This window comes from Bacillus rossius, chromosome 1 (assembly GCF_032445375.1).
Source record: "Bacillus rossius redtenbacheri isolate Brsri chromosome 1, Brsri_v3, whole genome shotgun sequence".
Lineage (NCBI taxonomy): Eukaryota > Metazoa > Arthropoda > Insecta > Phasmatodea > Bacillidae > Bacillus > Bacillus rossius.
In genome coordinates, this window is record NC_086330.1 from 242,436,578 (window position 1) to 242,450,906 (window position 14,329).

At 38.0% G+C, this 14,329-nt stretch overlaps 1 protein-coding gene across 1 annotated transcript in view; it reads left to right on the forward strand.

Annotated features, from left to right (window-relative positions):
* The window catches only part of LOC134527423 (GMP reductase 1-like), a 91,132-nt gene that overhangs the window by 12,535 nt on the left and 64,268 nt on the right, over positions 1-14,329 (forward strand). The window contains exons 4-5 of the mRNA XM_063360095.1: positions 12,697-12,885; positions 14,044-14,246. Coding sequence (XP_063216165.1) covers positions 12,697-12,885; positions 14,044-14,246 — 392 coding nt within the window. The remainder of the gene's footprint in view (positions 1-12,696; positions 12,886-14,043; positions 14,247-14,329) is intronic.

Here is a 14,329-nt window from a genome sequence, read left to right on the forward strand (position 1 = left end):
CGCTGGACGAGATACATATCACCCCCCCCCCCCCCCCCACACACACACACACACACACACACCAAGTTAAAGGCGCTACGCGCCAAGGTCAGTACTACTGGCTGACATGATGTTCATTGTCGGTACTGTATTCTGCAAGCTAACCTGACAGCTTGTTACACCCAGAGTACACTGTTCATTTCCCGACGCGCATAGTATTAGTAATAATAATAATAATAAATTACAAAGGCACACACTTCAACGCAATAAAGCAATTGTTTTAATTATAAGCGAGATTTAAGTGTATACCTAAGTTTAGAGTTTGAGATAATTTTAAGAGGGTAGTGTTTTGTTTTGTGTAATACTATAAATCCGGACAGGATGATTACTCTGGAGCTATTACTAGTAGATGAATTAAGTTACGAGTTGCAGTTGCATAATTTACCAGCTACTGGAAATGCGCAAAAGCTGCGAAAGAGGCTTCGAGCCGCAGTACGTGATAAGTTACCTACCTCAGTACATAATCTAAATTTAGAAATACTCGAGTAATTCAACATAGCTTGCTCCAAATTTTACGACATAGCTGCTTTCGTGAGTTATTCAGATGGGGAAGAGAATTTGCCCAGTGTAAAGCTACACATTATGCGATTAGAGCATGTCACCAGACTGGGAAATCTAGTGGTACTTTCCGCAGATGTGCTCAATGGTGTTTATTGATCAGAGCTAAATCGTTGTCTGCAACAGACAAACGACTTCCAAATTAAATGGAAAGCTAGGGCAGCCCAACTGGAAACTCAACAGGACCTTCGGGCCAACATTCCCCAGACAGAAAACCTAGGAATGGAATCACTGAGAAATGTAGAGAGTGAAAATCCGGAATTTCCCCAGGAAATAAGGCCACCCGACACACAAGTGTCTTGGTGCCAAACAAGGCAGGTTACGCCCATTTCATCAACATCAACATCAACATCTCAATCACTCATCACAGTTTCAACCCCTCCCATCCCAGCAACCACCACTCACATTCCCCCAGGCATGCATGTTTCTACAGCTCCCATTACCAGTGTCACATTTTCCGGTAACTTGCCTGCAAATCCGCATCCTTAACACAACAAAATTTGTTTTTCCCATTCGCCACAAACCATTAATATTTTAATCCATATTCCCAGTTTCATTCTTTATTGACATCCGGGCAAAGAACTCCGATCCCTACCATCCCCACCGCGCAAATTGCACATCCTTCACCCCCACCTCTGCCATCAACGCAGAATCAACAAGAAACATCATTACCAGTTACACCAAGGGTGGCTGAGTATAGCTGTTATGGGAAAATTGCCCATCCAGTCGAGAGATTACTTGTTGGTTTTCCAGAAACAAGTGGTCTTGACCCAAATAAATTAATCAAATTCATAAGGCACTTACTTAAAATCTGACAGAAAGGGGGCATTCCTGACAAACAGTTGTTGGAGATAGTTTTTCCCTACACCCAACCACCACTGAGTGAAAAAACGAGTCAAGCAATAGAAAATAGTTACTCTTTTGACAAATACCACAAAGAAATTTTGAATTTTTTTATACCTGCCAGACTTTTGACTAATTACTGTTTGGAATGGTACAACAAGCTACAGCAAAGTAATGAAGCATTGCTGCACTATGTAGCATCAATCAGAGAAGCCGTGGCGGTCCTCAGATTGGGCGTATCAGAGAGTTAAATAGTTAGCTACATATTAGACGGACTAAATCAGGCAGAGCGCTCACGCGCTGTTTTCCAGGTTAGGCCACGGAGTTTTGTAGAACTAGATCAACTCTGTATACAGGCCGTGAGTTCGAATATGCAGACACTCAGAGAAACAGGTCAGCGAAGTCTGTGGGTAAGCATGATTCTCAGGCAGAAACTGCAAATAGTTTTCCATACACGAAACAACTGAATAGCCACCCACAACAGAAAACAAACTACTACAGAAATAATAAGTACGGTTCAAACAAGAACATACAACAACAACCACCTTTCTGTAATTATTGCACGCAAACAGGACATTACATTGAACAATGTAAACGCAAAAATTTCAAACCAAGTTTCAACAAGGCAAAAAACCCTTAAGCCGGTGGCCAGGCAAATTTCTACCTGGTCCACCTAAAACTTCATGCGAGAGGAATTTTTCTGTTCATAATGTGCATACTAACGAATCACAAAAACAAAATGAAAATCAAAAAAAGGCACAACACAGGAAAACAAAAACACAAGAAAAATAAAAGAAATAAATATACATAAGACAGAAAACACAAACCGAAGATCTTAACACAGCAAATTAATCATAAAGAAAATTCTGAGAAATTCACAAGAATTTGCAAAACGTGTGTTAGTCTGACTAACAAAGGAAAAGTGTCACAACATATTCGGTTACGTCCGAACTGTATTACCATACACTAAAGCAATGTTTGGCAAAAATCAAATTATTGGTCTGATAGATACAGGAGCTACTCGTAGTTTTATTTCAGGTGATTTGTTCAGGGAATTAAGAAGAACAAGCAGGTTCTGAAAACAGAAGTCACGGATGTACGCTGTTTTACTGCAGCGGACGAACCAATTAGTATATCCAAAGTGGCTATAGTGAAAATCAGGATAGAATTGTTCACTTGGAATTTCCCTTTTCTGTTGGCAGAAAACTTAGCCACGCAGCTTATTCTAGGCTCCGACTTCATCGCTAAAACAGGTATTTTGATTGATCTACAAGCAGGAAGTTTTGTATTTAAATTTAATAAACATCTTGTCATATCATTCATGGAACCTGAAATAAAAGGTCAGGACAAGTTACTAATGTTTCTACCAACACTGACGAAAGAAATTCTTTGTCCCTGGCTCATCTCAAGCCCAGTAAACAAGTTGCTATTCGAAATTTGTGTAATGAATTTTCAGATGTGCTAACTAAGAAATTAGGTCGAACTAATCTAATTGAATATCAAATTGAATTGACTGATACCACGCCAGTCAAAAGTCACCCTTATCAACTTTTAGGTCCTAAAATGTAAATTATAAGAAAACATGTACAGAAAATGTTAGATAATAAGGTAATAGAACCTTCTTATTCTCCTTTCAGTTCACCTGCATTTCTAGTGTCCAAGGGCACGGAACAACGTTTCGTCACTGATTATCGGAAACTGAACAAACAGATTAAAATACCGCAAACACCCCTCCCAGATTTGAACTCGACCTTTCATAGGTTTAGTAAGGCCAGGTATTTCAGTGTGTTCGATCTCAATTTGGCGTACCATCAGATCCTGCTCACGCAAGACTCAAAACCTATTACCGCATTTTGTGTACCTTGGAATCTTTACCAGTATAATGTGGTACCTTTTGGCTTGGCCACAGGCGCTCAAGTGCTCACACGACTTCTTGAACAAGTAGTAGGAGATTTTAAATTTAAATTTGTTTACAATTATTTAGATGATATTGTAATTCAGAAAGTTTTGAGGATCGCATCCAGCATCTGGCTCTTGTCCTTGAAAGACTGCGCAAGGCAGGCCTCACTGTAAATACAAAAAAGGTAAAATTTGCTGCTTCTGAAATTTATTTTCTTGGACATTTGGTATCACACAAAGGTGTTACAATTGATCCAGAACGAACACAGGCGATAAGGAAATTCAAAACACCTAAAGATGCAAAGGCCATAGCTCGTTTTATTGGCATGGCTAATTTTTTTGTCAAATACATACCAAATTTCGCCGAGCATGCGGCGCCTTTGAATGCATTACGTAAGAAAAATACACAATATATTTGGGGTCCTGAACAAGACAAGGCATTTAATTTCTTGAAGGAAGCCATAGCAAATCCACCTATTCTGCACATGGCAAATTTTAGTTAACCCTTTATTTTACAAACAGATGCCTCAAGTGTTGCTATAGGGGCAGTATTGTCACAGGAAATAGATGGTGCCAGGCAACCCATGGCCTTTGCCTCACGTACATTAACTTTTCAGGAAAGGAAAGCATCTTCGGTGTATGAATTGGAATGTTTAGCAGTAGGTTTTGGTATTGATAAATTCCGACAGTTTCTGGAACATAGGGAATTTCTATTGGAAACTGATAATCAGGCACTCGCTTGGCTGTTAGCTCACCCTAAACAATTAGGAAAACTTGGAAGGTGGATCACCAAAATTTCTTCTCTCAAATTTAATATTCAACATATTCGCGGTACTCAAAACATTGTGGCTGACACACTTTCTCGAATGTTCGAGAACCCCTCCGAAACAATATCTCAGGAGGAACCTCAGATTTCGTGTCAGGCACTCTTAACCGATTTCCCCTTAGCTTTTCAGGACATACAAACACATCAACAAGCCGACCCATATTTGGCAAATATAATTGAACAAGTTAAAACTGGTACAGCTCCGAAATTTTATAAGTTAGCTAAAGGTCTTCTACAAAAACGTACACAACAGTCAAGACACCTTAAAATTGTTCTTCCACAAAATCTGCGTGATATGATTTTCACATATTACCATAGTTCACCTCTCGGTGACCATTTAGGCATTTATAAAACCATTCAAGGTATCCGACGCCATTTTATTTGGGAAGGAATGCACCGGGACATTACACAGCGAGTTAAGTTATGTAAGCTATGTGCACTAAGTAAACCTGCACAAAATACACAGTAAGGTTTTCTTGCCTCAGAAGTAGCCGAAAGACCTATGCAAAAACTTTTTATTGATTTTGTAGGGCCATTTCCTCGATCCAAATCCGGACACTCTATGCTTCTTGTGGGCATAGATGCTTTTTCAAAATTTGTTTGGCTTATCCCACTTCGTAAGGCTACAGCTGACACCACTGTGTGTGCATTACAAAATCACATTTTTAAAACTTCAGGATTACCGAACATAATTGTATCCGACAACGGAACACAGTTTACATCTAGAACTTTCAAAAACATGTGTTTCTCGCATGGTATACAGCATGTGACGACATCGCCATACTACCCGAAACCCTCGCACGAAACCCTTGGCGCTCATAGCGTTCCACGCGATTGCGCAGGAAAAATGGGACAGTAATTTGGTGTGGTTACAGATGGCATTTAATAATGTCCGACATGGACACAGATCCACCCATTTGAGATTATGTTAACTTATAAGCCCAATACACCCCTTTCCAATCTTTGGTCTCTTGAAGACCTACTGCCGGATGATCCCAAGGACATCGCGAAGATTTGGAGAAAGGTGCGTAAGAATTTAAATTTGGCTCGCCAAACAAGTCAGAGAAGGTACAATAAGTACCGCTCCCCTAACCCCTATAGGGTAGGTGACACGGTAATGTGCAAAGCACACCCGCAGAGTAGGGCCATCGATAAGCGATGGGCCAAGTTATCGTATCGCTGGACTGGACTATTAAGAGATACAACGATTTCTAACACCAGTGACTGTGATTCTAGAAGACCCTAGTTAAGAAAGCGCATCCTAATTTAAAATAGGAGCAATTACTTTCTCTAAGCCTTGGCATTCCAAAAAAATATATATTTAAGACTCAAGAAGGTGTTTAACTTAAAAGATGCTAAACATAGGTAGTAACATTTAGTAACAATAAACATCCATGATACAAGTTTGTAAGAAACCTAATATAAGAATGTGTTAGTTTAAGTGGCCACTTAAGTTAATAATTTTATTTAAGTTAATGAGTTTAATCATGTTAGTCATTAAGAATGTGCACATTAGTTCATAAGAGAATTAAAACTTTTTTTTTGTGTTAGTATGTAAGTAGTAGGATACAGGCGAACCTAGTAACTCGTCCTTCTGAAGTTTTTGGGTTTTTGTTTTTGCTTTCCGCTAAGCTCCGCTTTAATGCGGGGGAGTGTGTGCCGTGGATTAGGTATTTAGGCACGTTTTATTTAAAATTTTGTTATCTTAAGTATTTTTGGAAATTTATTTTTTACTCCTCTTATATCTTTACCACCAGGCCCTCAGCCTCTGTTCTCAGAGGCGAGCTGATTTTTTTTTGCCACCCTAATGCTAGGTTAGCAGTCTGGCTAATATTCCTCCCGCCTATAGGCACGTCCAAGGCCGGTAACTTAATTTCACCGCATGACTAAATTTGCATACAGCAGCTTCGTGGAGCAGTGCTGAGCCCTGCTAAATCTGTCACGAATCGGTATAAGGTTCACTAGCAACAAGACACAACAGGAGGATCTTGTGGGCCTTGCGTCCCACAGACCATGCGTTTTTTAAAGTCATCGCCCCCCCTGCTCCCCCACCCTTTCTTCTCAGAATTGAAGCCAGGAACGATGACTGCTTGTGAACTCCTGGGGACGGTAACTGAATTCAAGGCCATCTCAGGCTTGACAGCCGCAGATACGATTCTGGTCTTTAATGACATCTAGCGACGGCTATGGTCACTAACGCCACTCGTGGGCGTCGGCAGCGCAGACACTAGCGCGTTCGCGCGGAGGTAACGACAACCTTTCTCCCCTGTATTTCTCGGGCCGCTAGGTGGCAGCACTGGCTGCTCCATAAGCCCCTAGCAGTGACACACTCGTTGGCCACAAGTCGATTTATTAGTACTTCTTCTCGCCACAAAAAGATAGTGCCTCAGTCGCGCAGTCACTCCAGTAAGATCTAATATATTTTATGCCAGACACCTTCGGGTGGGCTCGGTAATTTTCGGCTCAGAGCCTAACCCCCTCCAATTCTCTAGAGATCCCACGCTTATGATATACTGACGATATCCCACGCTGAAGGGAATTCGGTGCGTGCCTCCTGGCTGACTGGTACCTCTTTGTAGCTGCGCTCTTCGGTGAATTATCGGCATCGCATCTTGTATTATGTAGTCTTCTCAGACTATAGGGATGTAGTCCCTATCTGAAAATTTAGATTAACCAGTCAGTAGATTAGTAAAAAGTAGAGAAACTTAGTTTTTTTATATATTTTTTTCTTCTTAAATTATGGAGAATTTTGCATCTACCGCGCATGGTGGTTCGGGTTTTCCGAAACGAGATGCCCTCTCCTGAGCACCAGGACCAACACACTGTTCTGGTAAGGCTTTACATCATCTCCCCTTTAATTTCCCTCTATTGTCCTTTAGCGCCATTTAAGTGTACTGTCTGGAAATTTTGATTCTTTGGAATTTGGATTTCTGTTTCAGACAGGGTTCCAAGTTTGGGGCAACCAAAATCCTCTGCCAGAACATCTAGAGTCGGATCCTGAGCAGAATCCACCATCTTCAGGCCTACTACCTCGATCACCGTCAATCTACAGCCCCGGGTGATACCCGCATCATTCAATCATTTTCTTTACGAACTAAAAAATAGTCTAACCCAGTTAAGACAGCAGACAGTTAAAAAGCAGTTCGAGGAGAGGAAATTCGTTTGATGTTTTGCAAAGACTATATGTACAACCTTTAAAGTTTGCGATGTTAATTTCATTCATTTCTTTAAATTTACAATATTTAATATTGTAATTTTTGCTAAACATTTTGGGCCGGCATTTTTATTTATTTTTTTTTATTTACTTATATTTATATGTAACTCTAAATATCTCTTGCTAGATATATCTTTTTGCCTTTATATTCATTTTTCCATATCTCTCTAATATCCCTATCTATCTATATATTTGTCTATCTCTTTATTTATCTGTCTCCTCTTAGTTCATCTGATTGAAATGAAACTTTTCACACTTGACTTTTGAAACAAGAGGAAGATGACTGTCCAGGTGAGATTTCGATAAAACAAAACCTTAAAGTATAATTTAATTATCTTTGCGAAATCTACGCCATTCCATCATCGTAGTACAGGCTAGCCACGAAAGAATGTTAGCTATTAAATTTAGTTCACTTGGTATGAGACAGAGCGTGTGTTACTTGCGATTAGCGAACTGTATATGTATATTGATATTGGACTATGCGAGCGCACTCTATACAGTAATCAACTTAACCAAATATGAATGCGCTGCAGATAAAGATTATAAGATTGAAAACATCTTTGAAAGACACTTTACACATCATCAACTTTTTAGTTCTGTTGATTATATAAGTAACTGTTAATATCCTAAAAAATAATGGTTTACAACTTTAAAATACATTTTATTATACTGGAAAATAAGTTCCTGAGCAACATCTTAAACTGGAAAAAATAAATAAAATAAAAATAACATATATCTTATTATTTTATTATTGGCGGGAACGATACATTTGACCATATTGGAGGGGAAATCGTTGTAATGGTAATTACCGTACTGTCTATGTGAGATATATATATATATATACACATATATATATATACACACATATATATATACACACATATATATATACACACACACACACATAGATGCGACATATATATAAAGAGATAAAAATAAAGAGTTAGAGATATATGAAGATACATACAGAGATATAGACAGATATGGATATATATAGTGAGGTATATAGATAGAGATAAATAGATTAAAAGATATGGAGAGATGAATGTAAAGAATATATAGAATTTCATAGAGGTAAAGAGAGATAGTGATAGAGATGCTTTGTATATGTGTACTAATTTAAAAATTACAAAGAGGCATCACTATGCATGCCGGACATTAGCTAGTAAATAATATAATTATTCATAATTAAATTACTTTTATCAGATATGTAATTTAGGTGTAAAAAATTAATTGAAATAAATTTTTAACATTGATGAATAATCCTTAGAAGCTGAAACTAAGTGGCTTGCATTTTAGCGAAGATTGTAACAAACCTAAACATTCAACATGACACATATTATGATCATAGATTCTAAACCTAAATATATATATATATAATATATATATATATTATATATATATATATAATATATATATATATATTTGGGCTGTGTGGTTGTGATTTTTATTGGTCAGTTTTATGCCGGTTCTGTTTTTCATCAAGAACCTTTGAATTTTGGGCATAATTCAAATTTTTGTACAAATATTATTCATTAATTGCTACATGTGTCTGTCTACCTTTTTCTTGTGATAAGTGCAGACAGTTTCAATGTTGTCATGTACATTCCAATTTTTTTTTTTTTTTTTTTTTTAATCAGCAGTATGGTCTAATTATTTATAAATAAAGAAATTGGCTTGAGCTGGTTTTGAAAAAATTACAGGAAAAATCTCTAAAAAAGTTATTAATATACTAGTGATAGGTAATGGAAAAAAAATTTAATTTTTCTTTGAATCAGAAATATTATAATAAAATTCAAGTAAGTAAAGAAGATAGAAAATAAAAGTTTCATTAGATAAAAGCATTTTTATCAGAGTTCATATTGGCAACACATTCATTGTCTTATGCATTATTTTCTCGTCAAATTTTGTTCCACATTACTTGTCTATAATATTTTAAGAGATTAGATTCCCATCCACTGATCCCCAGAATACTTGGTTAGCAAATTGTTCACGTAATTTATCTTTGTATGGCGGCCTTTAGTGGAAGCATGGATTGAGCTGGGTTTGAAATAAAACTGGTTTTTGACACTAGTTTTCGACCTGATTGAGCTGCATTTGTTTCAGATCTTTTTAGCGTAACATTATCGACCATGATTTATCAAATTACACAAAAATTATTTTTGAAAATTAACGATTTGAGCTGGTTACGATACTAAAACGCCTCAACTGAAACCGAAAATTTCATAAGTCTATTCGGGGCAGGTATTTCAAAGGAAACCAAAACCAGAATCAAAAATTCTGGGACCAGCACAGGTCTTTTATATAGATGTGTGTGTGTATATGTATCTATCTATAAGTGTGTATATATATATGTGTGTGTGTGAATGTGTGTATGTGTGTGTGTTTGAGTGAAAAGGAGTGATTTACTAAATATTCACACCAACTTCCCTCACAGGTAAAATAAACTTAAATCAACTTTTATATCCTAGCTGATACTTAAAATATTCTGCATCTAAGGAATCCCATCATCCTGCCACAGATCCAAAAATAAATTCCAAAATTTTATAAATTTGGAAGTCAAGAAAATTTTTAATTAAACACAAAAAAAAACTCTCTCTCTCTCTGAACATGCAAAAACCAAATATCAAATTACCAAAACTCAAAAAAATATGTATCTGCAACCTTTGTTACACACTTATGCGTACACTATGTTGGTACTCTGTTGTTTGCTGGGATTGCTCAGAAGTGCTACGCAACTTGAGGACAAGCTGAAATTGATAAGGGAGCTAAATGACATGGTCCGTTTCAGAATACAAAGCGTCCATCTGACACGCTTAATGCACAGAGCACCAGAGAGGGCTACATGCCTGCACTCGTAAAACTAGCCACCGCAGCCATTCCATTGGGCACTGCTGCTGATGCAATGATCTGGACTTATAATGGACTAGCTGCCCGACCCGGCTTCGCACGGCTATACTAATGGAAAAAAATTAAGCCACATCTCCCATTTACAGTAATAGTAAATTTAAAAAAAATCAGTGAAAATTTATTACAATGCTGTATAATGTACCGGAGAAAAAATGAATAGCACCGATGATTTCCCGACTCGTGCACGCAACGTACAACTGTTGTACCCGTACTTCGCTACGGCAGTTTACAGGCAGATCACTCTTGCGCCGCTCATTATACATGCCCCTCCTTGTGGGTACGCCACTGCCGCGCAATGCCCGTTGCCATGGAGATGCAGAAGGCATGAACAATGCAAAATCCTGTTCTCATTCAGACAAAGTACCCACTGTTGCCTGGTTTTAACCACCCATGGGATCTAATTTTTGGAAAATGTCATCCTGCGTAACATAAGGAACATTACTGTGAAGTTTCAAGTCTGTAAAATATATATACTTGAAAAAAGGGCAGTAAAAAAAAATTAAACACAGAGAGAGAGAAAAAAACAATAGTTTAGGTTTGCGATTTAAAGTGATAAAAAGTATTTAAATACTAATTGAACTCTTATGAGGGTACTGATTGCTTCGTTGTTAATATCACACAGGTGTTTTTTACTTGTATGGGAAAATTAAGAATGATAAGGCATCTAGTGCGTGGCAACAATGTTAATAGGCAATAGGAAATAAACCATTGTCAACACACACTTCGTACGTGTACTGCATGTTGTATCTAACCCCCTCCAACGCATTTAATTCTAAATTGGACTTTTAGTAACGATCCCTAATGTTATTGATAATATAATATAGCTAGAGAGGGTGAAAAATAGCATTTATTCTGGTCATTTATAGCATTTAAATATTTACTTGTAGCATTTTTATAGCATTTATTACCAATATCATTGAATTTTATAAGCGCTTCACCAACCACAGGGACATAATTTTTTCTCGGTGTAGATGCTTGGGGTATGTCCCCAGAACCAGGAATGTACTTGTTGATGTATTCCCTTACAGCTGGATCATCAATTTTTCTAAGAGGGATATTAGCCTTGAGAAACATTTTCACAGTCTCTCCAATAAATTCCTCTTTCTCAATTTATTGCCTTTTTTTTGGTTATGCAGTGTGGTTGTTAATGTTGCCTGTCGTTTCCTTACATCTTGCTCAGAAAATTGCTTGAGTCTGTCAATGTGACCCGATGTATTAATATGTTTTTCCGACGTATCCTTTTTCTCACAGTTCATGCTAAGGTTGCACGGCTTGCACATCAAAATATTCGTATCGCTAACATAAAAATCATGGCACTTATATTCCGATGCGCGCGAATGTACGGAAACGGACACCTAAAAACAATTATTGTATGGTAAAATGTGAGCACTTTATCAAAAATCCGCACAAACTACACTTTGTTGACAAACAGCGTAAAAACCAACGGTAAAAACAAAGCAAAGGTTTACTGCCCCGCATAGATAAGCTGCACCGTATGTGTACTGTAGCAAATGGCGTTACGGAAATACATCGAGAATCGTCAATCAATATATCGAACGACATAGTACCGTTGCCTACGAGATTCAACGACACTACTCGTACGCAGTAACTTCGATAATTTCATAGAGAGAATATACCGCGGCCAAATTTTATTTCTCTCGTATTGTTTGTAAAGTTGTTGACAATGCCGAAAAAAGTGTTGGCAGCAATTCTTTGGCAACATGGTGGCTTAGTTTGTTTCTAGAGTAAATATTAGGGTTTGATTACATCTACGTGAAAAATTAACATTTAAAATGTCAAATTTTCCTTGAAAAATTATTCTAAGATGTATTTTTATTTTAGTTTTGCCCGGCAAAGTGTTTACGAGACGTTTTTAGTGTCAATTCGCAGGAATATAGGATTTTCGCATTTAATCGCAAGTAATTAACGAGTCGCATTAATTCGCCGCTATATCGTTTTTACGATTTTTCACCCTCTCTAAATATAGCATATAGCCTTCCTCGATAAATGTACTATCCAACACTGAAAGAATTTTTCAAATCGGACCAGTGGTTCCTGAGATTAGCGCATTCAAACAAACAAACTCTTCAGCTTTATAATATTAGTATAGATGATCTATGAGTCCTGAGAAGACCAAAGGACTAACTGAGCCAAGTGACCTGTAGAAGAAATTAAATTTAAATGCCATAGCAAAATTAAACAAAGAAAGAAAAATAATTAAGGTTGTTGGCGACAATTGGTTAAGAAACCTTTAGTAAAAATAATTGAAAAAAAGATTCACGTGTACTACCTACACAGTGTTAGTATGTGTATTTTTTTGAAAAAGCAAACATTCAGTTGTACAGCTGGCTGTAGGTGTGTGTTTTCTGGTGAGGGAAGCGTGGGGAAAATGGACCGATGTTGGCAGGCGGGCAATGTGGTGACGGGGGAAATGGTGGAGGAGCTGATCCTGTCGGGGGCGGACATCATCAAGGTGGGCATCGGCCCCGGCTCGGTGTGCACCACGCGCGTCAAGACGGGCGTGGGCTACCCTCAGCTGAGCGCAGTTCTGGAGTGCGCGGACGCAGCCCACGGCCTGCAGGGCCACATCATCTCTGTGAGCATCCCGCGCATCCTCGGATCATCTGTGTCCGAGGAGAGACTATTACAGCATTTGTTTCTTTGCAACTGTGTGCAATCAAGTTACCAGTGGTATCGATAAACATTTCTATGAAACTATGCGAAAGGAGGCCGTATGTGAAATTGTTGTTTCAATCATGCTTAAAGTATTTTTGAAAACTTGTCTCCTTAGTGTTGGGGTTAGTTGTGGTGTGTTTCTTATTTGTTTGTTTTGTACAGCTTAAACTCAAGACTTAAAATTTCGTCAGCTGAAACCTTTAGTAGGATTAGGCTTCGCTAAAAGCAATGCTTGGAAACATCATCTCTCTAAACTCCTTAACTGAGAAGCCAATTAAAAAACAAAATTGTATAAATTCAAATTAAAAGAACTTAAATATTAATTACAAATTATGTTAATTATCAAAACTTAATACGGTGAAAAGGGTATTCAATCCTACATATTCAGGCCCCCGGCCATGCCAGATTAAGCGATTTGGCCAAAATATTGAACGTCAGAGTAATTCAAGGCAATCAAAAATGTTATAAATTGAAATATGAAATGTAACTCGCTGTAATCAGAGAACACTACTGAAATGAAAAAACTACCGGTAATGATAAACTCTTGAGTGAACTAGAAACATCAACAGCGCAGTGATGCAACCTGGCAGTCGAGGACATCAGCCGTAATCCGTTAGAAAAGATCTGAGTGTGAGCGGCTTGATTGTGCTGGATTACAGAACGTGTTGAAACATAGAATGCCAGATTAAAGACCATTCACAGTAATGAAGTAAATGTTCAGTAGATTTCAAAAAATACTTAAATTATACTTGTTAATATGGAAGATTCCCCCCCCCCCCCCCCCCCCTTCTACTTCCCTGGAAAATGTTTAATAATTTTTAAGGATCAGAGTTGGCTGTTAAGTCTGTGTTCTCAAAGTCGAAAGTCATAGTTGTGTGTTCTAAGCCAATACTCTGTCGGAAATATTCTAATAAAGAATTTTGGTTGGCCAGTGGTTTTGACTCTGTAAATTATCCTGTATTTTAGGTTAGAGTTATTGGTTAGACAGCTAAAATAAAGTTGATACAATTGGTTGTGTATGTAATGTTCCTAGTTTATGTGTAGTGTAAGAAACTATTTGTATTTTTTTCTTCTTTAGGATGGAGGTTGTGCGTGCCCCGGGGATGTGGCAAAGGCGTTTGGAGCAGGAGCGGACTTTGTGATGATTGGTGGGTTGTTTGCGGGTCACGACCAGAGTGGTGGAGAGCTGATTCAGCGTGATGGCTGTAGTTACAAGCTGTTCTATGGGATGGCGTCGCAGACCGCCATGGAGAAGCATGCGGGTGGCAAAGCTGAGTACAGGTATGCACACACAGTAGGCTTCGCTGGTTACAAACGCGTGCTCCCACGCACTGTCTTATCCTCATTTGCAAAGTACCCAGTGG